Raw genomic sequence first — 26,729 nt, 5'->3', positions numbered from 1 at the left:
GGAAGGCTTTCGACCCAATTCGGAGCATCATAAGTGTGTCAGTGTCACGGCACGGGTTACGGCATAAGGAGGCCAATTCAGATTGAGCTATTTGTTACAAGGGACCAAATGATATTCGCTAGGTGCACGACTGGTGCTGCCCTCGTTTTGTGGGTTTATCTACGGTTAAAGCTGTGAAAAAATCATATTCTAAGTTAACGTAAAAAAAGGTAATTTTGGAGCGTCGGTTCATCTGCTACTATTGATGCTGACTTAGACTGTCCTATCTATATACATTTCATATGTGTATGGAAGACAGCGTCATTTCTGACGTCGTTCGTGACGCTTGCGCAGCGTATGGCGACTGCCCGACTGGCCTTCATTATCTATATTATCTTTTGGCGTCATATTAATGTTAAATATAGGTACCTACCGTTAATTTCCCTTTTGAAATGTATACTTTAAGCTATAAATAAAAGTCATAAGTAAGTACTTATAAGTAACATCCACAATATAGCATTATTCATAAATAATTCATCTACTCAGCACGTTTTTCAATTTCCCTGTAAAAGGTAAATCAAATAAATCTTGCAGTACCTCGTTACAAAAACACGAAAAGCGATCTAAGTGAAGTTCAAAACAAACCATCAACACAATCGCTGCGGGAACAATAACAAAGCAAAATTGATCGCACGTGCTTTGCTAAACAAATGTTTCACAGGTAAGTATGTTCCACAGTAAGAACTAGAAGTGGCTAAAAAATATCTCAACACTTTAAATAACATTTGGTTAACCAGTGGTTCTGTGAGCTGAGAGTTCGCAAGCATTTTAACTTAATCGACTACGTTAATTAATCAATAAACATTTGCACTGCGTGGGCTATCAAAATCACTGCAGACTTTTCTTGGTCTAACTCTACCTATCTAAATATGAATATAAATTAAAATAAACTATTTTTTTTTTTGACGTCCATCTTTCAATCCGGAGTTCAAATTCTGCATGGCTCGTATACCGATGTCTGTATATGAAGTCTCCAATCCGTATTGGGCTAGCGTGGGGACTACAGTCCAAGCCCTCTCGCTCATGAGAGAAGGCCTATGCCCAGCAGTGGGAGGTATATAGGCTGAATTATACATATATTTAGAGCTCTATAAAATATAAGGTTAGATTATCCCGTTTTCGCGCCCTAACCTGCGTTCTGATTTCGGATATGATTTAGATAAACGAGCACCTCGCATCCTGCCGTACATCATATGATAAGGTAGGAGTTATGGAGGTCACTGAGATTTACCAGTTAAAACCAAAATGAGTACTAGAATTGTAGTTAATAATAAAACCGGCCAAGAGCGTGTTGGGCCACGCTCAGTGTCATCATATATTTAATCTAAAAGATGTATGCGGTTAGGTAGTTTTAGTATATATGTATTATATCATATATAATGTATTATATATTTTAAATATATATAGCTGTTTGCATGTTTGTTATATTTCATATCCCATACTTTGTATATACATAATTATAGTAGGATATAGGTTTACCTATCTTGTAGGATATTAAATATTTTATCTTTATGCCGTTTAGTACAGCTTTTATGTCTACCGTTCTCCAATTCTCCCTCAATTGCTCAAGGGTTAACTGGAAGAGATCCCTGAAAGGTAGGAGATCCATGTTTTATGTTTCTTTTTGTACAATAAAGTATTTTACTACTTTACTTACTACTACTACTACTACTCTTTGACAGCCTGATACGACACGACGTTCATCTTTTCCTTTATTTGATTCATGTATGCTCTCCTTGGTCTTCGTCTTCTTCTCTACGCTCAGTGTAGGGCTCCGTAGTTACCCGTCCGTCACAATAGGCTGCCTTGAATTGGTCTATAAGTGGGTATCAATTTTAAGTACTTACATAACAAGTAGAAGGGGGTTCCTTCGCAGCACCTCAACGTCTTTTTACTATGAAGGGAAGACTATTTGCGAAAACTTTGTAACGGCATAAGGATGACTCACGCTAGACCGGGCCGGGTCCGGGCCGAGGCGTCCGATCAAGTGCTGCGATCGTTTTCGTTTCTCCTACAAGAACTCTGCAGCCGACCAATACATAGAGATCGTAGTCTGTTTTTTTTTTTACTTTATTTATTCTGTAGACACCAGCTACTACATATCTACTCGTATGAGTCCATTTGGTGTATATTATTTAGATACGTACTTTTATGCCTACTTACCTATAGTATAATTACTCGTTATTATCGAACAGTGTCATTAAATCATAACTGCTTTGTTTTCCTTTAACTACTTTTACTCAGTATTATTAAATGTTAATGTAATTATTAGGACTAATTGCTTAATTATCATATCTGAACCAGTACTTAAGACAGGCACATTTTCAGAATATATGTAGTTAAAATTTAACTTTCATAGCAAGAGTACGAATACGACACCTTACTCCATATATTAAAATGACGTCATTTGAATCAGTTGCGTTTGAAAAGAGTTTACAAAAAACAAATCGAATTTTACGAATAATAGGATTGCAGACTGATGATAAAAAAAGTAACCAGACCTTCATGGAGAGACTATGGAGCAGGAAGATTTATTGTTTTTTTCATCACACTTGCTCGGAAAAGATGTATTTACACGTAGGGCTTGCGGGCGGGAAATTGAACTTTTCGCCCTAGGGCGGAAAAAATCTTTTCCGAGCAAGTGTGATGAAAAACACTTATTTACACGTAGGGCTTGCGGGCGGGAAATTGAAATTTTCGCCCTAGGGCGGAAAAGTGTTTTATACAGAAGTTTGTTTTTATTAATTCTCCTTTTTTTCCTTACAAGTGTGATGAAAAACATTGTGTGTGCCACGGGCGGTAAAGAAATTCCGAACTCGTGAACATTTTAAGCCCTCGCTTCGCGTCGGGCTTAAAATTGACACTCGTTCGTAATTTCTTATTTCCCGCCCTTAATACACAATGTACTATTCAATAGCATGATGTATTGTGAAATAATAGGGGAAGTGGCCTGGATGGTCAACAGCCTCATGGAAGGAAAATTCCTTGAAGCTACCAATTGCGCGCCTTGCGTTACTCTTTGTTTCCTGGGTAGCGCCAAAACTTATTACGGAATAAAGTACGGCCACCATATAAATGATTTGATCATTTCACTGCGTAAATTGCAGTCGACTCAATTTAACTCCAGTGTTCAAAAAAGTCCTACCGCTTTCGGAGAAATACGCGGTATGGTCCGCAAACTCCATCTGTCCATTAACATGTTAACCATCGTCAATGTAACTGGCCTTGGTACGTTCTTGATTAGCCCTCTAGTTATAATGGCATATCAATATTACATGTCAGGAAAAATAGAGTTGAGACTTCCATTTCTAGTTATGTACCCATTCAACGAGTTCGATCTGAGGGTTTACCCTTTTATATATGCTCGTCATGTGATCACTAGTAAGTACATATTGAAAAAGTATAGTTAAATGTTTTTTTTGCCTACTAATTACGATTAGTAATTTATTATTATGCAATGTGAATAAGAAAGACGATAGATAATCATTGTATTAAATATTTTCACTATCCCGTCGAAAAGTGCACCTGGCGAGTAATAAGCTGAAAATTTGTTATGTAGAATTCAGATTTAAAATATTATCTCATTGAATTCATCTTAATCTGATAGACTGATGGTACCACTCGATGTATGGCGTAGGACGAAAGAAAAACCAATCTAAAATCGTAGTTATTGTGTCATACATGACTGTTTTTTAGGTATATTTGGTCTCTTCACCGTGGTCGGCCCGGATTGCTTGTACTATACATTTTGCACTTTTGTACAAGTTCAGTTCCGTTTACTTTACCATGATTTTGAGACAATTGTAACACCGAATGCGAGAATACGGATCCGAAATGGAAATGACAAATACCACGAGAAGTTTCGAACTTGCATTAGTCGACACAGAGAACTTATAAGGTTGGAAAATTTGTAATTATATTTATACCTCTAAGTAAACATAATTTAAGAATCTTTTTCTTCTCCAGCACTCTTATTTGTATATTAAATGACTACCAGTGAGATCGAATCAACTTCAATAACATAAGAAGCGCGGCGCGCGGGGCCCCGGCGCAGTGTTCTAAAATCCTAGCAGCAGTGTTCTTAGAATTTTAGAGACTGTGCGGAAAGAGAAGAGTCGTGAAATGTATGGGATCCAAAGGCAGTCCTATAAAGCCAATTAATCTTTTGTTGTCAATTCTGCGTCCTTGTTATGAAGGATTGTTACCTATTGTTATTATGTTATGATTTAACTTCCTGCGATTTTAAAATGGGAAGTTTGATATCCATTTTAATAGACTGGCCGTAATGGACTCTATTACAGATGCAGCAATTTAATTGAAACAGTGTATTCCAAGTCGTCTCTGTTCAACTTTATGTCGAGCTCCCTGCTGCTCTGCCTGGCCGGGTTTAATATCATGGTAAGGTCATTGTCACGTCATTCTAGCAGATAATACAGTGGAACCTCGATAATACGAATTCCCTTCCCTTCAAAGCCCAAAACCTCCATAACTCGAAATATTAAATTAACCTCATTAAGACGAAGCGACCAACGATTCCTTTCACTGCTATCCAACACAATTGTTTTCCTCTATAAATCGAAAAATTTAATTTAACCATATATATGCCTTTATTTTTTCAAGCTGATGTATACGCCTGTATTGTTTTACCACATCTATATCTCGAAGTTATTTACTAAAAACCTCTGTAACCCGTAATGTTCAATAAGACTGTATTTTACACGTTTGTATAATTACCTCTCTAAGACGAATTTTTCATGAGTTTTACCTCTGGAACCTCTTTAAGACGAACGAAAACCTGTAAGAACCTCCAAAATAAGTTGATGCCGTCTATAAGACGAAACCTCGTTAACACAAAGTTTTTGCCGTTTCCCTTGAGATTCGTGCTATCGAGGTTCCACTGTATAATATTTCGTCTGAATCACTGTCTGCCTGAACCACATTCCTGAAATGAAATGGTTCCCCGAAGCTCTCTGACCAAGTTTATTTAAACCGTAGCACGTTTCATTTAAGTACATAAGAAGCTTTGCTAAAATTGTACAGAGTAGAAGTTATTGCTATTATCCGCTTTTTTCAGGCTTATGAGGACTTGGCTATGTCTGGTAATTTTCTGAGTTTCCTGTTCTTATGTTTGCTGCAAATATTCCTAATATGCGTTTATGGCGGTAACGTTTCACGAGCTGTAAGTATAGGTAGTTTAGCGCAGTCGAAGTCAAAGATAAGTTTACGTTTTTGGTCTTATTTTAAAGTGCAAAACCGGACAAGTGCGAGTCGAACTCGCCCACCAAGGGTTCCGTACTTTTTACTATTTGTTGTTATAACGGCAACAGAAATATATCATCTGTGAAAATTTCAACTGTCAATCACGGTTCCTGAGAACCTCGGTAGCAGACTGACGGACAGTGGAGTCTTAGTAAAAGTCCCGTTTTTATCCTTTGGAACCCTAAAAATGTAAACATATACACATTTGACATCGACTGTAGGTACCTAGTGTTGAATGCAATTAAAAATTATAATCAACGCGAGGATGAATTAATTTTTATCAACATCTGCGTAAAAAATAACCCCCACTTCATAATTATATGAGTCCACCGTAAATATGACATAGACATCATTTATTGGTAATGAAAAGGTTTAACAGGTCACAATTTTAAATTTCTACACATCGTACATCAATCCATAATGTCAATATCCAGAGAGGAAGTCTGTATGAAGATTAAAGAACCGGCCGTTCAAGTATCTATCATTATGTTCGTTATCTAACTAATGCTTAACTAAATGAGATGTGTATTGATAATGTGGAATAATTAGACTGCCGTATAATTTTGAACACAAACTGTAGAAATATACTTACTCGTATTTCTGTTTGTAAAAGTAATCTAGGATAGCAGATAGTTTTGGCGCATTGTTTCATCTGTGCTGAGTGTACACTGTACAGTAAGCAGGTACATAGCTACTGATACTTTATAATTTCAGAGCATGGATTTGAGTAGTGCTGTCTATAACAGTCAGTGGTACACCGTTGATGTAAACACAGCGAAGAATTTACTCGTTATTCTAACCAGGTAAGGTAGTGTTACGGGATGGGTCATACACTTAGAGGATATAACCAACGGAGACGCCATGTCTAAAATTTTCGGTACAAAATAGTCTGCCGTTTTTTGCGGGGGAGGGGTACATCAAATGTATAGGTACGTCATGTCAGATAAACGTCAGTCCATACATATGGTTGACCATTGGCCGCCTATTTTCGACAGAGGGGAACGCCTGTTAATGGCGGCTCCATTGTTAATTACTCCGAGGTCATACAAATATTTCGATTCTATATAATTTGTCGTTTATATAGGTTGGTATACCCAAAAGTTAAGAATATGATTAAAAGTGGTTCTATTTGCTTTCAGGGCACAAAAGTCTTGCAAGCTGACTGCTTATATGTATGCTGAAATAAATCTGGTAGCTTTTACACGGGTATTTCCTTATTCTCATATTGTGCTTGTTTTGCGAGGTTTCTAATATGTCTACTCGTAAAAGGTACATATTATTATATGTTATGATTTTTATTACAGATATTAAGCACATCTTGGTCTTACTTCGCCTTGTTGAAGTCAGTGTACAGTAAAGGCGGTGAACATTGATCACTGGAGCGTATAAGACAACAACTGGTGGACACCACACTATAAAGAACTTTGCATTGTAAGATACAATGGTGTAAAGTGCAACTTAGTAGAGCCGCTCGCAATGCAGTACTTTAAAAAAATACTACGCATACGTGTGGCTCATTAATGTGTCATGATAATATGGTGAATGTGTAGTTTGTAACATTGATTTCAGTAGCTCTCAGTTAAACTATTGGCTTGTAATTAATTATGAATTTTGCATAGTTTCATTACAATAAATGTGTTATATAGCAGTTTTTGAACAAAATTTAAACTTATTAGTTATTACATACCGGGTGTGGCCTGTAACACGAGCAAATAACTAAAACATAGATTCTACTTCTCAAACGGTGACTTTTGTTCAACAACTTTTAAAAATTATGAAGTATTTAGACTCCCTATTTTCATATAAAATAAATATTATCTTCAATGGACGCCATCGCCGCGCCATATCATTGTGATTGACGTTGCTTATCACGCCTTAAACATAACAAAATTCGCAATACATTGCGTCTTAGAATAAACTTTAAAGTGTATTAAAAATCAAACCACAAGTTATTTTTAAAAGCCGCTGAACAAATGTTGGTCAGTATGAGGAGTACAGCCTACAGTTAATTTTTTTGCTCATATTACAGGCCACACCCGGTATATTAATACGGGTCACTCATGTGTTGTAAGTCGAAGTACTGTCGAACATTGCTCGACATGTTAGCCCGGGCCGAGCCATCGGTCTGCAGCCCGCAGTCTACTTCTGCGTCGGTCCGCCAACGCGTGCTCTCGTTAAAGAAGCTCTTCGTTCTCGAGCAATTTTCGACTTACAATACGTGAGTGACCCGTTTTAATATATTTAATATCTGTGTGTAATAGGTATGTAATTTATTCTCTAAATTATATAAACAAAAACGTCACTTTTGACACTGACACATCTCGTTTCGTTTCTAGATCCATATTGTTTCTAGATCTATTAATTTACATATCTTAAAGTTCGAATCGGGCCGTTACACTTACAGGCCAATCCAAATAATCTTCCTGCATTTCTGGTTTACTTAGGGCTTAATTTGACATTTTAACAATTACAATTTAATTTGACATTATTGATGCTCATCAACGTGCTCACGTGTGTATGGAAATAGTTGACATTTTTTATTATGATGATGACAATTAATTAGAATCTCATGAGCTACACCGCCACTCACGTTAAATATTTGTATGCCTCATACGGCGATAAGTGGAGCACTTAATTATATCTAGGTACCTATGTAACACCTGATTGTAACACTACCTGCTTTTCGACAAATAAATGATTTGAAATTGTGTCTCACGGAATTTTATTAGTAAAATATATTTTTTTATTTTTAAATCCTAGGAACCTACCTACCGCTACCTTTATAAATGTCATAGTTTACATACTTATTTAAATGTCATTGCTCAATAATTCAATAACACGAATAAACGCATTTTGACGAAATTTTACACACAGCTGTTTTATTTATAAACTTGAAATAGGATAACCTTGAATATTTTTTACCCTGAAATACATCATTTCACGGGATGAAAAAGGGGTGAATATCAATATGGAGTAGGTGGGGGCAGTTTAACGACTTCTAGTCGGAGGAGAGGCGAGCAAAGGCAGGCGTGGCTCACTCCGCGATTTCGTCGAAGTACATGCGGCCCACCAATTTTGGTGTCTGACAGTACGAGTAGTAGTTGCCGCGCACCGCTACTTTTCTTTCCACAGGCAAACTAAGCTAGTCTACTACTAGGCTAATCGAGTCAATTCTAACAACTTCAAACACAATTATTAGTTTGCGTTGTTTTATCAGAGAGTTGACTACGGAACCCTAAAAAGGGACACTTCTAGCATATTATGTTGAGGTGTGATTAACTTACTAGAGTTTTTGCGGAAAGAGAAGAGTCGTGGAATGTAATGCGGCTCAATACATTCCATGACTCTTCTCTTTCCGAACAGACTCTAACGGCTTACACAGCCCCATTTTGCTCTTGAATATGTGATGGTTGGCGATATATAATACCACCCAGGGCAAACGGTTTCATGGTAGACAAATACTCGAAAAAATTGTGATATTCCATCGGGAATTGTGGGCATTCCAACAAGCGCGTTACACCCGCGCCGCGGGGCCCACACAGTTGTCTACAATAAAATAAACCAAATGACTATCGCCGCTCATAAAATGCCTGATTCATTTCAAATTCACCATTCCAAACAGATGTTGGACGAATGTCATAAAATATTTGATGAAATAATATAGCGATTGAAATTACGACTATTTTAATGGATAAAAACAAGGCAATTCAAAGACAACAGTTAAATTCCTTTATTCAAACAAACATTAATACTAATAAATAACATAATATTTAAAACTACTAAATAAATTGTTTTCTTTTTTACCATTATTATACAGTTTTGCATTTTGGGTTATTCATGTACACTAAAGTGTAAAAATATGGGTGCCTCAATCATCTCAAAAATATGTCCCATAGATCTTAATTCGCTGACATAAGAGCTATGGGACATATTTTTGAGATGATTGATGCTTTTTGTGTAAGTTGTCTACACCCATATACATATTTACACTTGACTGTACAGTAAAAAAAAAAAAATTCCGACCCATTTTGTACTTTGTCACAGTGACAATAGTATGAGGTAGCGATGTTACGATTCGACTTCACAAATCGGTTCAAACCGATTTAGGTCTGAAGTCGACTAAATCGACTCGAGTGTTCCGTAAATCGACTTAAGATACGTTCACCCGCTCTAAGCGCACCCTTTCCGATTTGTTGCTGCGTCACTTTCGTTGGACATATTGAGGCATAAAATGTACACGAATCGACTTCAAACCACGAAGAAAAATGTTGGCATGCACTTTGCCGTCATTATTGAGTCGAGTCAAGTCAAAACTTGGTATCTACAGGTAAAGTAAAATGAAACTTATGGTTCAAGTACTAAGGTTCAATTTCGCATAGGCTTAAAGAGATCGATTTGGCGGTTTACTTGGATCGGTTTGCCAGTTTTGCGCCGCGTCGATTTGCTAACTGAACGAATTCGCGGCAATGACTCACGGAATCGCACGAGACCGCACGCTCTTTCCAGCTTGCTCGTATAGTGCTTTCCCGTTTTATGTTTAGCAATTAATGACATTTTGATCTACCGCGCAACGGAAAGTAAAAAAATATTACAAAAGTTTTAAGTCAAAAGTTTTTGCTGTCGTGTTATTCTAAGAATTCTAAGGGTCGAACAAACCGTAAAATTTACAATTCGATTTCTTCAACCCAAAACCAAGCGACTACGGAGCGGTTTGAACTACTGATAATTAAAAAATAGAAGTTAAATCGACTTGGCCAAATCGGTTTGCAAACCGATTTGGGTTTAAATCGGAGTCGACTTATTCGGTTTGAAAATTTTTCGATTTGACCCATCACTAGTATGAGGTCTCTAGCGACTTTCATATTGATTGTCACTGTGACAAAGTACGAAATGGCTCGGAAATAAATTCTTACTGTAGGTACTACTCCTTCCCAATCACGAGAAATGGGCATTTCGGGGCACTTTCTCCTTCCTATGTTTTTTTCTGTTTTGTAGTTATAATTTTCTATTCTGTGTTTGTGCTTACTTTCTATTCTGTGTTTGTGCTTACGAATATTTAAATTTTCATTGTGCTGATATAATTATGTATAGTAACGTCATTTTAAAAATAATAATATTATGTGAGAACGAGCTTTGCTCGGAAAACATAATATAAAAATTCAAAAATGCGTTTTTTCCCAGAGATAAGACCTAGCTGTACCCGAATATAATGTCAAGATACTAGATTTATTTGGTACACTACAACAAGAACAACAACAACGACAACGAAAACGACAACGACAACGACAACGACAACGACAACGACAACGACAACGACAACGACAACGACAACGACAACGACAACGACAACGACAACGACAACGACAACGACAACGACAACGACAACGACAACGACAACGACAACGACAACGACAACGACAACGACAACGACAACGACAACGACAACGACAACGACAACGACAACGACAACGACAACGACAACGACAACGACAACGACAACGACAACGACAACGACAACGACAACGACAACGACAACGACAACGACAACGACAACGACAACGACAACGACAACGACAACGACAACAACAACTAAAGCTTACAAATAAAAATGTTTAAATTATTGCTTTTCTATTTTTTTTGCTTTTCTATTTTTTCAAAAATGTGACCACGACGTCCACGACAGTCAGCGGCCTTCAATTACTTGTACAGACACATTTACAATTATTACTAGTTATTTTAGACAGTAGTACAGTACCTGTCCAAACTAACCAACCAGTTTTGTCCCGTATCTGATTCTACTGAAAAGCAACGCAAAGTGTTTAACGTTTCAGTAATTACCTTAAACTACGTGTTTGTGAACCAAGGCGTGACTTAATTAAGGGGTGTGTCTAAATTGGTGTAATCGAAACATGTGTTGGTTACATTACAAGTTACAATACCGGTCGCCTGTAGGGTTCCGTGCTTTAAATGCTTTTTTTAGGGTTCCGTACCAAAAAGGTGCAAAAGGAACCCTTACGGTGTGACTATGTCCGTCTGTCTGTCACATTACTAAATACCTATCTCGAGAACTACTAGGGTATCGATTCGAAATTTGGAACAGTTATGAACAACGATAACCCAGACACATTGAAAGTGTTATTTTTTTGTTATTAACTATGGAAAACGCCCAGTAGGTATATTTAAAAAGATTTCAAAGTCTAGTTACTAGGTCAAGTGTGGGTGTTTACTATTCTATTACTATGCATACTTGAAATTTCTATGAGATTACACTCAAATTACCTTCCTTCAAATGTTGAAGTCGGTTCACACAATAAAGAAATATTCCTGAAAAACCATCATACATAAATACAAGTCGCGAGAATTACATCATTAGCTAATTTGCCGATAGACAATGATATTAGGTATATAATAGATAGGTTATAGGTACTTATAGATAAGGAGCACAATAAGTTTGAGCGGTGCGAGGGTTTCAAGACACGAAGGTTAAACAAACTGTGTCACCGAGAGAAACACAAAATTTTTCGCCAAATCGACGCGAGGAAAATACTAACCGTAAAACATTACATATCAACGCAAAATAGTATAACTAACTAACATTAGGTACAAATCAAATGTAAATGAACGGTATTTAAATATGTATCATTCAAAATCATCACTTAAAAGTCAATTCCACCAGCCACAATGAGGAAACAACTCATAAGTTATCATTTTCATCTAATTAATACTTATTACTTTATCACTCTTGTGAATAAAATGCAACTTTCTCATCAGTTTTTGAAGTATCGAGAGAGCCTTTACACGCTGCGCTGGTGTGGTGAAAATACATATTTTTTTCTTCAAAAAGTATGAACAAACTCTTATATGCTGAGCTTGTCACCCAAACGCCCGACCATGTTGATGAATACGAAGATCTGTGCACTGCAAAAGCTGAGCGCCAGCAGCACGAAGCGCGCGTCGAGCGGCAGCGCGCGCAACACGCGGTAGCGCGCGCCGCGCTGCTCCAGCGCGTCCAGGAACGAGCGCATCTGATGACGCTGTTCTGCTGCTGCGAATACGAAAGCACACTCAAGAATTCCATCAAGGCGTACCTAATAATAATTTCACAAAGCCAATTGGATGGAAATTGACAAATTTAACCCCCCTACCCCCCCTCCCTCCCTACCCTCCCTGCAATCGTGCATAATAGCAAAGAGCTGTTGATTTCTTAATTCTAAGAGTAACTCGTGCATTAATGGTGTCAGTGGCAATATATGGTGCTGTAAAGCCCCTTAGTTACCGTCGGCCTGACGGCTAACACGAATCGATAGTGTGTGGCGACAGATATCGGCTCGATAGTCCATGGTCTAAATAGAACTGTTAATGTGTGGCCTGTTGCGATTGACTGACAGGCTGATATCTTCCGGCGAACTGTCAATCTAAGGGCCCTGTCGAACATATCAGTCCGTAGGCGGTTTTCTGTGGTTGCCGGCGGGCGGCCGTACGGCGGAAACCTGACGACTCTCAACTCTGTAACTCAACTCTGTAAGCTAGTCTGTAGTCGCAGAGGTGGCAGCAGGCAATAATCGCTTATGTGTGTGGATGTTATTGGCCTAGGATGGCAGGCCGCCCGACAAGGCCACAGACTGCAGGCGGACTGGTAATCATCCCTTAAGAGTTATACCTAGCTAAAGATGTAACTCACTGGGTGTCTTGATGAGCTCCGTGGCCGTGAAGACGGCCAAGTCCTCGCAGTGCGTGGCGGCCGACTCCAGCAGCGCCACGTGACCGAACGATTGCACCACCATTATTACCGTCCAGATGATGGAATTTATTACTGCATGCCAAGCTCCAAGGCTCTAAAATGATAGGGCCGTTTGAAATCGAAAAATCATTACCGTAAAATGGGGTGAGTAGTCAGTAGGCGCAAAACTGACATTCAAACCTCGATAACATTTTATTTTTAACCGACTTCAATTTCATAGAAGGAGGAGGCTCTATATTCGGTTGTGGCTATTTTTTTTTTCTATGTACGTTCACCGATTACTCCGACATCCGTAGTCCGATTTGAGTAATTGTTTTTTTGTTTGAAAGGAGCTACCTCCAAGTTGGTCCCATATTAATTTGGTTCTGTTCTGATGATGGAATCCATGAGGAATTGAGGGAACTCCTAAATTTTTAAAGGCACATGCATGGTGATTTGGGTGTTTTCTTAAGCAACTCGAGCATTTTCTGCCGAAAACCACCAATTTGATGAAGTAGACCTGATGATGATTTCGGGTTTCACGGGCCTATAAATCCCGGTCTTTTGATAGGCTTGCGTGGGGATATAGATCCAACACGTAGAGGCCCCTTGGAGAGCTTTAATGTCATGTAGAACGCCTGCTGGAACCCGTTCACAGGCGCAACAATAGACACCCATGAACCGGTCGCAGCAGGCATTGGGACTATTGTAGAAAAAATGAACAGTATACCGGTCTATGGATTGAAGTTTGGGTGGACAATTAAACTGGGCTATTGTAAAGAGGTCCGGACACCTGCCATAACAATGTTAACACCGTCATCGAGGCAGGCGGTGACTCGCCGCTGACTAGATGGGCCCCTGAAACTGCCGTCGTAAAGACGACCAGGAGCAACATCGGTGTGAGCGGCTCAGGGGTGTCGAGAGGTGTGCGCCGCTTTCTACCCAGTGGCTGTTACCAGCCACTGTGCCAACTCGCGTCTTATGCATCTTTCACTTCCACCCCTGGAGCATATAGCTCTAGCGACTCCTCTCTGGACGGCCAATGAAGGCAAGCCAGAGCTGAGAGTCCTGCGGGTCCCCTTGGGGTCCACTCCGACCGACGAAGACACGCCGGAGACGGAGACCCTGACCGACTCTCGGGAGCACTCGGGTCCGTGGGGTCGTTACTCCCCAACAGCTCGCCACAAGCTGCCCTGCGATGATGATTATTGTTATGATGATAATGATGATAATTTTTTTTAATGTAGTTGTTCAGCGATTACTCCGGCACCTGTGATCCGATTTGAGTAATTCTTTTTTTGTTTCGAAGAAGTTACATCCAAGGTGTTTCCGCATTATTTTTGGTTCTAGTCTGATGATGGAATCCATGAGGAATTGAGGGAACTCCTCAATTCTTAAAGGCACGTGTAAAGTGATTTCGGTGTTTTCTAATGTAACTCGAGCATTTGCTTCCGAAAACCACCAATTTGATGTAGTGCGACTGTAGCCTTAACATGAGTATGACACTACCCCCGATCAGTAGCCTTACCACGAGTTTGACATTGACATATTCGCTAACGTCTTCGTAACTTACTTTTTATGCATCTCGCTCGCACTAATATGCCAGTACGAGCGAGATGCAAAGAAAGTAAGTTACACACATGCTAGCGAATATATCAATGTCAAACTCGTAGTAAGCTGGTAAGGCTACTGATCGGGGGTTAGGGTTACGAGTTAAGGGGTCAGGGATTAAGGGGTCGGGGAATGGCGGTTGAAGGGTTGCTCGTTCAGGGTCGAGGGGTTCCTGGATCAGGGGTTGATGCGCTGTGAGGTTGAGTGATAGGGGCGTTGAAAGATTGGGTCAGTGGCGGGGCGGAGGATGGATTTAGTGTAGTAGTGACAGGAGTTATAATTTCCGAGACGGACTCGAGAAAATTCCTGATTACATATTTATTAAAGTAATAGGTACAGTCACCTGCAATAATATGTTACACAACGAAGGCCGCAAAAGTATCTGACACGATCTTATTAGTAGAGCCATAAGAGCGTGTGACATATTTTTGCGGCCTTCGAAGAGTAACATATTATTACAGGTGACTGTACACGAATTTAGTGTTAAACATGATCTTTCATTCATGCGTCGCGCTCTTAACAATGCGTTAAAACTAAAAATGGAAAAATAAAAACTTTTTACAAAAAAAAAGCAAACCGACTTCAAAAAGGATGAAATAAAATATTATCCTTTTTGAAGTCTATGCGTTACCAATTGATATGTTTGAAGTCGGTGCCAAGCCAAGTAGTAACAATACCAGTCAAAAATAAATCCCATTAGAACTATACTAATAACTATTATAAATGTGTAAGTAATTCTGTCTGCCTCTTTGTCGCCTTTTCATGGCTAAACAACTGAACCGCTTTAGGTGAAATTTGGCAAGAAGGTAAATTTGTTGAATTGTTTTATATTTTGAAATGTAGTCCTCTGGATAAGGGACGGAAAAACTCAGTCCCAATCTCACACTTGCGTGCTAGACTGTTCGAGCATTAGTAAGAAATGCTCTTTAAAATATACGACGGAAAAAAAATGCATTGGATTTCCACTAATGTGCCGACAAACATGGTACAGACTGCGCCAAGATGGTTTGATCGTGTGTTCTGAGGTGTGTTCTTAGATACAATCGACGTCAAAGATATGTTTACACTTTTGCACCTTACTCCTTTGTAATAAGGCGAAAAGTGTAAACATATTTTTAACGTCGACTGTACCTACAGAAAATACGTTCATTGTCGTCGTGTAAGGCAATCCAACGTAGGTACATCCTTATCGAATCGCACCAAAATCATGGAATGCTTCAAAATTTTGTTTGGCACCGACTTCAAACATATCAGTTGGTAACGCATAGACTTCAAAAAGGATAATATTTTATTTCATCCTTTTTGAAGTCGGTTTGCTTTTTGACATTGGAAATGTCTTTTCGTTCGCGCAGGGAGAGGGAGAGGGAGAGGGAGAGGGAGAGGGAGAGGGAGAGGGAGAGGGAGAGGGAGAGGGAGAGGGAGAGGGAGAGGGAGAGGGAGAGGGAGAGGGAGAGGGAGAGGGAGAGGGAGAGGGAGAGGGAGAGGGAGAGGGAGAGGGAGAGGGAGAGGGAGAGGGAGAGGGAGAGGGAGAGGGAGAGGGAGAGGGAGAGGGAGAGGGAGAGGGAGAGGGAGAGGGAGAGGGAGAGGGAGAGGGAGAGGGAGAGGGAGAGGGAGAGGGAGAGGGAGAGGGAGAGGGAGAGGGAGAGGGAGAGGGAGAGGGAGAGGGAGAGGGAGAGGGAGAGGGAGAGGGAGAGGGAGAGGGAGAGGGAGAGGGAGAGGGAGAGGGAGAGGGAGAGGGAGAGGGAGAGGGAGAGGGAGAGGGAGAGGGAGAGGGAGAGGGAGAGGGAGAGGGAGAGGGAGAGGGAGAGGGAGAGGGAGAGGGAGAGGGAGAGGGAGAGGGAGAGGGAGAGGGAGAGGGAGAGGGAGAGGGAGAGGGAGAGGGAGAGGGAGAGGGAGAGGGAGAGGGAGAGGGAGAGGGAGAGGGAGAGGGAGAGGGAGAGGGAGAGGGAGAGGGAGAGGGAGAGGGAGAGGGAGAGGGAGAGGGAGAGGGAGAGGGAGAGGGAGAGGGAGAGGGAGAGGGAGAGGGAGAGGGAGAGGGAGAGGGAGAGGGAGAGGGAGAGGGAGAGGGAGAGGGAGAGGGAGAGGGAGAGGGAGAGGGAGAGGGAGAGGGAGAGGGAGAGGGAGAGGGAGAGGGAGAGGGAGAGGGAGAGGGAGAGGGAGAGGGAGAGGGAGAGGGAGAGGGAGAGGGAGAGGGAGAGGGAGAGGGAGAGGGAGAGGGAGAGGGAGAGGGAGAGGGAGAGGGAGAGGGAGAGGGAGAGGGAGAGGGAGAGGGAGAGGGAGAGGGAGAGGGAGAGGGAGAGGGAGAGGGAGAGCGGCTGCTAGCAGATAGCTGATGCTGAACCCTGGTAGTACCTATTGGAACTCAGGTTTGGTGCAACATACACAAACGCTGTTGTGGTCATCTCTCGTCGCGTCAAACTGCTGTCAAGAAAATTTCATATCTTGCAGCAAATGGGCCGCTGCCGATCAAGACTCGAGTGACGATAACGGCGATATGGCTACCACTTCTCGAGTTGACTACGGATTTGCCGTGTAATAATTTTCTTGTACTCGAAAAATGAAATATGTACCTATACTTATGCGCCACGGCGACAATTATTCAAACTTCGATACGCGTGTGGAAATTTTGCAATTTGTTTGTTCACATGCGTTATGTCCAGGATACTTGTGTTAGTCTAAGAATAAAATAATTATCATTCAACGTTGTAGTTTTATTTTGTAACTTTTTCCTTATCCAGACTTTCTCGTCGCTCAGCGACAATATTTTTTCGAATTCCGTAGATTCATTTCCAATGTGCTCGATAGTCGTGTGAGGCACGAAATCTGTGAATTTTTTTGTAAAAAGTTTTTACATATGCAAACTGAATGGTGTATATGTCGGCGGCCGATCGTAAGATCAGGCATATCGTGAAATTCCTAGGCATATCGTGAAACGTGAAAATCTTTGACTCGTTCCCTGAGTCGACGGAGCCCCGGTACGCGGGGCTCCTATTTCTGGGCAGTTTGCTCTTCGGGCATCTGAAGCAACCTAACGAACCTATCCTACCTATGTATTGGTTTAATGTGACTATCGTCAAAACATTACACAGGAACATTACGATCTGCCCTTACGATCGGCCTACGACATATATACTGTGTATATAATAAGTGTTCCGGACGTTTGTATTTAAGTTTTTATTTTATTTTGGTTAGTTCCATTTCATAACTTTGACGATAAAGAGGAAAACCCATCTCACCCCGTAGTCCCTCGTATTTGGGGTGAGTTGGGTTTTCATACAAAGGTGATTTTGGAAGATTGTTGGATCGATTTTTTTAAATTATGAGTATTACTATAGCTCCATTTTAAATTCGAATACATTATTTTTGTAGCAGTAGCCTTAAAAACCCATCTCACCCCCTTTCAACCCTTCTCTCCCCATTCATAACCCAACTCTCCCCGCGAACCCTACTCACCCCATTTTACGGTACCTACTGAATGAATTCTACAAACGGGATTGTTCACATATAGCAATATAATTATATAATTATATATTAGGCAAGGCCTGGATAGGTACCAGTTAAATTTTCAACCTGTTACCAAGTAGTTGACACGTTTTATTTCGGTTTCGTTTCAATAACGGTTTCTGGGAGAGTTAATCAGAATTATTTTGGAATATTAGGTTTACACCTATTGGAACTAATTACAACAACAATAAAAGTCACCCAAGACATGCTTCAAAAATTGTATTTATCCACCAGCCCGCCGTCTGTTATTCCGAACTTTCCAAACAAGCCAACCAAGGTAGAAATCATCAGTTTTACAGTTCTCGAACAGCCACTAAAGTCGATTTGAGTAATCTGAAGTCTTCTTAATGTTATGGGTATCTTGAAGATCTGCTAATGCAGGTACAAATAGGTATATTGGGTTGCATACAATTTTAAGTCATATCTTTGATGCGCATAACAACTTGTGTCATAATCATCATTGCGCATACAAATGAAAAGTCATATTATATTGTGTCATACATTTTTAGCCATAATATTTGATGAAATACTCAGCAGTTGTCATATATTTTTTGTGCATATAGGTTTTGATTATAATGAATCAAATGTCATACCAGCTAAAAGCATATTTGTCGATACTTATAATGTTTTTACATATAACGTTTTGTAGCATAATAATTTTCAACCATAATGGTTTACATAAATAATTTAAGAAACTAATTTTAGCCTCTCAACAACTCCTTGAAAAAACCTTAATTCGACGGAGCCCCGCTCACGCGGCCCACGCGGGGCTCCTATTTCTGCGTAGTTTGCCCTTTGAAACCTAACGAACCTAACCTACCTACTATGATTAGTTTCTTTTATAAAACCGTTTCAGGAGAAACGGTCCTACTGGAGGGGGCTCCTCTTCTTCGATCTCTTCTTTTATACAGTATTTGTGTGGTTATGATTATGACTAAAGTAATATTTGCTTCATAGGTTGCTCACAACCATACATATTTATTATCCATGCTTTGTAACATTTATGAAAAAAACATATTATGACCACTAGGGGAAGCTGTTCTACCTCGGACAGTTTTTTCTTTTATGAATTTTAGAAAAAAAAACTAAAGGCTGCAAAATTATTGTTTATCCGAATATTATAAGATACATTAATAAACTATCTAATACGATATAAAATTAAAAGATTAGTTTATTTATATTGATGGGATACGTTGACGAAAAAAAAAGGGAAAAGTGTCCAAGGAACAACATCCCTGATGTACCTTGGTCATTTCCCGTTGTACCTCGGACATGATAATTTAAATTAATATATATTTTTTATTTTTTTATTTTATTTATTGTCACTTAGCAACTATCCTTACAGGTTAACCCTAATACAATAGTGCCTTACTAACTAGGTATGTAAATTATATTAATTATCATAACAACACAAAACATTTAAACAGATTTTTACAAATTCGGACATTGTACATGCAAACAAGTCAGTTTGATCAGCCACTAAATTCAGTTTACGGACTGTGCGACTGAGAGGCGCCTTACGAAGCAGGTTGGTTCTGCCGATCGGCTCCACCAACAGACGCGGTCGCCGCCTCCGCTCCACGTAGCCGTCGGGCACACATATATTAATTTGTTGTAGGATCCCCGGGTTGTAAATGCTACCGCGAAGGATCCGCACTAAGTAGCACGCAAGTAGTAGATCTCTACGTGTTTCTAGTTTATTATAACCTACCATGCCTATTACGAACAGTGTGGGATACATCAGCGGATAGAAAGGATACACTCCGTACAGTTTCCATTAGATGTACCTTGCAAACTTATTTTGTATCCTTTCTATCATGACGTTGTACTTCGACTCATGTGGAGCCCATATTGCAGCATTGCATTCCAGTTGGCTTCGTACTAGGGCATTGTACATAGCAGAAATGGCCTGCACGTTCGTAAAGCCTACTGCTTGCCGAAGTACAAAGCCCAGGATTCGGAACGCCTTTTTGCACGTGCTTACAATATGGTCTCTGAAATTGAGGTCCGCATTCAAACCCACTCCTAGATCTCTTACCGATTCCACTCGTTTCAGCTGCGATCCCGAAATTAAATAATTGTAGGAGAGTGGTGTTTTGGCCCGGGTGAATGTAATTGTCATGCATTTATTTACATTAAACTCCAACTTGTTTTTCCGGCTCCACTCCACCACCCAAGTAGCACAGATAGCTCTATAACTACTCACTTTTAGTTATATCTAACGCTCTGTGCGTATTAAGACACTTATAAGAACACACTCGTGGTCCTACAGCTGTATAATAGATCTCAGTGATATTTATATAGCTTAGGGCTGATTAAAAGCTGCATTACGGCTCTGAAAACTACCATTAATACGCAAAGAGTGATATAAAGGTATATTTGCTACGACCCTATACAGCTTTAAGGGATATCAAATGCTTTAACCGTTATAAGGTCTGTTTAGGGGATAAAATTACGCCATGTGCTGTATAAGGAGGTAATTGTGGACTTTTATTACGTTGACTTATTAAGGGAGCACAAGTGAACTATTATGAAGCTAATAGACGTATAATGGAACACATGTGGCACATAATACAGCTTGTCGCTTAACATGTTTACCGCTAAGCAGCTTTTATTACACTGACTTTTAAGGGAGCACGAGTGAACTAAGATGAAGCGAATAGACGTATAATGGAACACATGTGGCGCATAATACAGCTTATCGCTGAACGTGTTTACCGCTAAGCAGCTTTTATTATGCTGACTTTTTAAGGAAGCACGAATGAACTATTATGAAGCCAATAGATGTATAATGGAACACACGTGGCGCATAATACAGCTTATCGCTGAACATGTTTACCGCTAAGCAGCTTTTATTATTTTGACTTTTTGAGGAAGCACGAATGAACTATTATGAAGCCAATAGACGTATAATGGAACACACGGGGCGCATAATACAGCTTATCGCTGAACATGTTTACCGCTAAAGCAGCTTTTATTGCGCTGACTTATTATAAGGGAGAACGAGTGAACTATTATGAAACCAATAGACGTATAATCGAACACATGTGGCGCATAATACGGCTGAGCGCTGAACATGTTTACCGCTAAGCAGCCTATTATACTACCATTGGGACTGTCTGCATAGCGGCTGTTAAAACGTTCACAAGATGCCTTATAACTGTTTAGACGTTCACTAGTGTATCGAAATAACGACTTGGACTTTATAGTGGTTCACTTAAGTATCTTTATCAGATATATAACAGTCGTATGCTGCATATAAGAATTTTAACGGTTCACGTTGCTTTTTAACATTGACCGCCATTTTATTGTATATAACCTACAAAATTTATATTGCTTTTCCAACTTTTAAGGTTAACAATAAGCTTTTGTGCCTGAGTTCTTAACCTAAATCATTAGTTTAGTACTTCCTATAACGTATTATTAACTTTTTATCTCATAATTCTGTCCAAACCACTGAAATAGTTTTTACACATAGCTTATTTATATCATTAATTTAAATAAATACTGATTATTTTCGTGGCGCACTGAAATTTTCTTAGATAATGTATATATATAATGTCAATAAACTTGCATTCCCAAACATCTTTCTCGCATTAATATATAAAAGATCATGTACATTCATTTAACTAAACACTTTAACAAAATGACTTATGGTGTCGTTGCGCTTAACGTTTTTGCTTCAATATAAATATGTTCACCTCTGCGTTCGTCGTCACTATACTAAATATAATAGCTGATTTTTAAGGCAGAGGTGTAAAAGTATGTTATAAATAATCTTTTATTCAGCCCAACGTCAATCTTTCCCGGTATTAGGGCGCACATGTGACATATTAGCTGAATAAAGGGTAACTGGTGGTCTCTTACCCAGTCAATATACACCTCTTATAACTGCTGTTACCCCTTATAATTCCGTTAAATTGCTGCTACAACGCTCTTAAGTAGCTATGTGAACTTAAGGCTGCCTAATTTGTGCCCATTTAAGAGTTATAAAAGCTGAAAAGACGCTTATACAGCTCTTATGCAGCTTTTATATTCCTGCTTCAAGCGTATTCGTACTTGTGTTTTGTGTTAGGTATTGAGTTTGGGGGTGTATATAAATTAATATAAATGTATCTGAGGGTGGGTTTAAGCTAGGTCGATCAGTCTAGAAATATACGTACTACGCAGCACACGCCGTCTTTTATTTATCAGTGGCTGACGAGGATATTATTTAAATCAACATGTCGGTGGGGAAAATTAGGGAGTTCGACGTCCAAAGTGGTAGCTGGAGATCGTACTGTGACAGGCTGGAGAGCTACTTTGTCGTCAACGACGTGAAAGATGAGCGGAAATTACCGACATTGATTTCGGTCGTCGGTGAGACAGCTTACGAATTAATGGTGAATTTGTGTAGCCCTAAGAAGCCGGCAGAGATGACCTTCAAAGAAGTAGTGGCAGTGATGGAAAAACATCTGCAACCAACTCCTTCGGTGCTAGCAGAACGTTTCAGATTTCGTCAGTACCGACAGGTTAAAGGTCAAACAGTGGCGCAGTACGTGGCGGAGTTAAAAAAGATGGCACGGTTTTGTGATTTCAAAACGACGCTAGACGATAATATGCGAGATCAGTTTGTGTGCGGGTTGTCTAGTGATCTTATAAGGCAGAGATTGTTTGCGGAAGGTGAAATAAATTTTGCTAAATCAGTGTCATTAGCGTTATCTCTGGAAGCGGCCGAGCGGGATTCGGTAGCGGTCGAGGGGGGAGGCGGCGGGGCAGCCGCACGTGGCTCGACAACAGAGGCTGCAGCAGTACATAATGTTCGTTCGGTAGGGGCGGGATGCATGGCGTGCGGTGATTTCCGACATGAGCAGGCTCACTGCAAATTTAACAGTTACGTGTGTAGTCGGTGTAATGTAAAGGGGCATTTGCGTCGCATGTGTCCAACCATGGCCAACGGAATACGCGAACAGGCTTCTTCTACGCCTAGAGGTAGTGCCAGGGGTGGCGGTACAAGGGCTTCAACCGGTTATGGCCGAAGCGGAGCGACCCGTGGACCGGGAACAGCGGCCACGCCCGGCAGCAGCGGAGCGCGCGGTGGTCGCGCTAGAAACAGCTGGGGCAACTCACGGGTGCACTGGGTGGTTGAAGATGGCCAGCTGGACCAGGAGGAGATACCGTTTGGGGTAAACGAAGGAAGCGAGGAGCCCATTTACCAAATGAGCCTCGACAAATACAAACCGGTAAGGATACAAGTTATGGTTAATAATAAGTTAATGACCTTTGAAATTGATACGGGTACAGCCTTAACCTGTATAAGTAAACAGACGTATGACACTTTGTTTAGAGATGTACCCTTACAGCCTTGTAATATGTCTTTAAAGTTTTATGATGGTACCGTAACGAAACCGTTATTAGGTTTTATTGTAGGCAATGTGCAGTACAAAAACATAGATAAAAAATTGAATTTATATGTCCATCAGAGAGGTACGACTAGTTTATTAGGGCGGCAATGGTTAGCCGAATTAGATATTGAAATACCTAAGCTGTCTTCATGCGAAAATGTTCTTACGAATGATGTAATATGTGATGATAAAATATCTGATGTAATTTCCAGGCATAAAGAGATATTCGATGGGACCTTGGGTGCGTTCACCGGCGGGCGGGCTCGGCTGCGCGTGCGGCCGGACGCGACGCCCGTGTTCTGCCGCGCGCGCCCCCCGCCCTACGCGCTGAAGGGCCGCGTCGACGCTGAGCTCGACGCCATGCTGCGCGCCGACGTCATCGAGCCGGTGGAGCACTCGGACTGGGCCACGCCATTGGTAATCGTAAATAAACCGGACGGATCGTTACGGTTGTGCGCGGATTACAAATCCACTTTGAATCGCGTTTTGTTAGTAGATAAATTTCCGATTCCTAAAATTGAAGACCTGTTTTCCCAGCTTAGCGGTAGTAGGTATTTTACTAAGTTAGACTTATCACAGGCCTACAATCAAATTTTATTGGAAGACGACGGTTCTAGAGAGTTAACGGTAATTAATACGCACCGGGGATTGTTTAGGTATAAGCGTTTAGTATACGGTCTCTCGTCTAGCCCGGGTATATTCCAAAGAGTCATGAGCAATCTTTTGAAAGATATCCCTAACGTGACTTTTTTTTTAGATGACATTTTGATAACTGGGGATACTTTAGATTCACATTTATGTAGCCTTCGGCAGGTATTACAAAGATTAAGTAAAAATGGATTAAAGATAAAAAAACAAAAGTGTTCCTTTCTGGTACCAGAGGTTAAATACCTGGGATTTGTGATTGATAAAAATGGGGTTAGGGTAGACGAAGACAAAGTTACACCAATTCTAACAATGTCTCGACCTAGGAATGTTTCCGAACTTAAGTCGTTTATCGGTATGATAATTTTTTATGGAAAGTTCATACAAAACCTTAGCGAAATTTTAGCCCCGTTATATGAATTATTAAAAAAACAAAGGAAGTGGACGTGGGCGGTCGAACAGGATAGGGCATTTAACAAGGTAAAAAAATTGTTGAGCGAGGCGCCGGTTTTAGGACATTACGACGCGGAACGGGAACTGGTGGTCACCTGTGACGCGGGACCTTACGGCGTGGGCGCCGTGCTGGCCATGCGCGGGCGCGCACGCGGGGCGCCAGACACCGTCATCGCCTACGCCTCGCGAGCGCTCACACCGGCCGAGCGCAACTATAGTCAAATACACAAAGAGGCACTTTCTATTATATTTTCAGTAAAAAAGTTTCACCAGTTCCTTTACGGCAGGTGGTTCACGTTGAAAACCGACCATAAGCCTCTCGTGAGCATATTTGGACCAGGTTATGGTATACCTAGTATGACAGCGAGCCGTTTGCAGCGTTGGGCCTTAATATTATCGGCATACGACTTTGATATAGAATATGTAAAATCGGATGATAATACCGCGGACGCTCTTTCACGACTCATAGCGGCACACAAGTTGACGGGTTCCGTAGATGAGGACGGTCCGGAACAAACGTATTTACATTTTGCGACTGATGCGATGCTTTTGGATTATAAGGCGATATGTAAAGAAACTCGTAACGACGTATTGTTAGGTAGAATTCTTAGTTATATCCGGGACGGTTGGCCCCAAGATACAGACATAAAAGAATTAAAACCTTTTTTCAATCGTAAATCAGAATTATATACTGAGCTTGATTGCGTCATGTGGGGTCATAGGGTGGTGGTGCCGACGGCATGCCGCGAGCGAGTTTTGCGAGAGTTGCACGATTCGCACATGGGGATCGTAAAGACTAAAGCGCTGGCGCGTAGTTATGTGTGGTGGCCCGGCCTGGACGAGGCCGTGGAGGCCATGTGCCACGCCTGCCCCGTGTGCGCCGCGGTAGCAGCGGCGCCCCCGCGCCACGCACCCTGCCCCTGGCCATACCCCAGTCGTCCTTGGGCTAGGATTCATTTAGATTTTTTAGGTCCAATAGCTGGAATAAAGTACTTGGTACTTATAGATGCGTATTCTAAATGGATAGAAATAGCAGAAATGTCGAGTTCAACGGCTAAAATATTAGTTCTAAAACTACGAGACTACTTTGCTAGGTTCGGCTTGCCTAAACAGATAGTGAGTGATAATGGACCTCCGTTTTCGAGTGAGGAGTTTAGAGTTTTTTGTTCAAACAATAAAATCGAACAATTGTTTTCAGCACCATACCACCCGGCCTCTAATGGAGCAGCTGAAAACGCGGTCAAGTTGTGTAAGCGGGTAATTAAAAAAGCGATAATGCAGAATATTAATACAGAGACGGCCTTAAATAGATTCCTATTAATGTATCGTAATACCCCCCATAATGCCACGGGCGAGAGTCCGGCTAAGGTTCTGTTAGGTCGAGCGGTGCGCACCCGGTTAGATTGTCTTAAACCCGATCGAGAACAGAGGGTTACCGACCTTCAACGCCGCCAGCGGGACGCAGCGGGAGGAACGCAGCGAGCTCTCGACGTAGGCGACTTGGTATGGTATAGACGGTACAATGTAGGGAACTCACAGGGCAAGTGGGAAGCTGGACAGGTGTTGGAACGGATAGGGGAAACCGATTACACAATAGCTAGTTCTTTAGGAGTTACACATCGTCATATAAATCAACTAAGAAAACGCGATTCAAATGGTGAAGTCCGGGAGCCTAGACCGCGTAATATGGCATTGAGTTATCCACCGGCTCAGACGCCCTTGTTGGTCCCAAGCGGGGAGGCGTTGAGTTCAGGGTCGGCGGAGAGTGTCAGTCGCGAGGTAACCAATCCACCAGAGGGGGCGCGGGCAGAGCCGGAGTCAAACCCGGAGCTGGCGCAGCGACCCGACCCAGACGCCGCCGCTGAACGCACGCGGGCCGAGCGTTTGAGACCCATTGTGAATCCGCCTAGACGTTTCGGTTTCGAGGACATCTTTTAGTGATGTTTCATATTTTTGTATCTAAAGAGACTTTCTAATGTTTGCTCATTATAATATACATGTATTTTCTAATTAGTATTAATAATAGATAAATATGTTGGTGCCTAGCACCTGTGTACTGTTATAGCTTGGTATTACATGAAAACATGTATACGTTCCCTTGTCGTTAAAATAAG

At 41.0% G+C, this 26,729-nt stretch overlaps 1 protein-coding gene and 1 long non-coding RNA gene across 2 annotated transcripts in view; one reads left to right on the top strand and one right to left on the bottom strand.

Moving 5' to 3' along the window:
• LOC134789411 (uncharacterized) overlaps window positions 1–26,729 on the bottom strand; it is a 550,672-nt gene that overhangs the window by 250,268 nt on the left and 273,675 nt on the right. The gene's annotated exons all lie outside the window — the stretch shown is intronic.
• Window positions 690–6,671, top strand: LOC134806697 (odorant receptor 4-like). Its single transcript, XM_063780022.1, has 7 exons — window positions 690–700; window positions 3,707–3,937; window positions 4,341–4,437; window positions 5,114–5,218; window positions 6,013–6,101; window positions 6,438–6,504; window positions 6,603–6,671. Exons 1-7 carry the CDS (start codon window positions 690–692, stop codon window positions 6,669–6,671), a joined length of 669 nt encoding a protein of 222 aa, XP_063636092.1.

This window comes from Cydia splendana, chromosome 3 (assembly GCF_910591565.1).
Source record: "Cydia splendana chromosome 3, ilCydSple1.2, whole genome shotgun sequence".
In the NCBI taxonomy this organism is placed as follows: Eukaryota; Metazoa; Arthropoda; class Insecta; order Lepidoptera; family Tortricidae; genus Cydia; species Cydia splendana.
The sequence above is the reverse complement of the archived record's forward strand: the minus strand, read 5'-3'. Positions and strand labels throughout refer to the sequence as shown.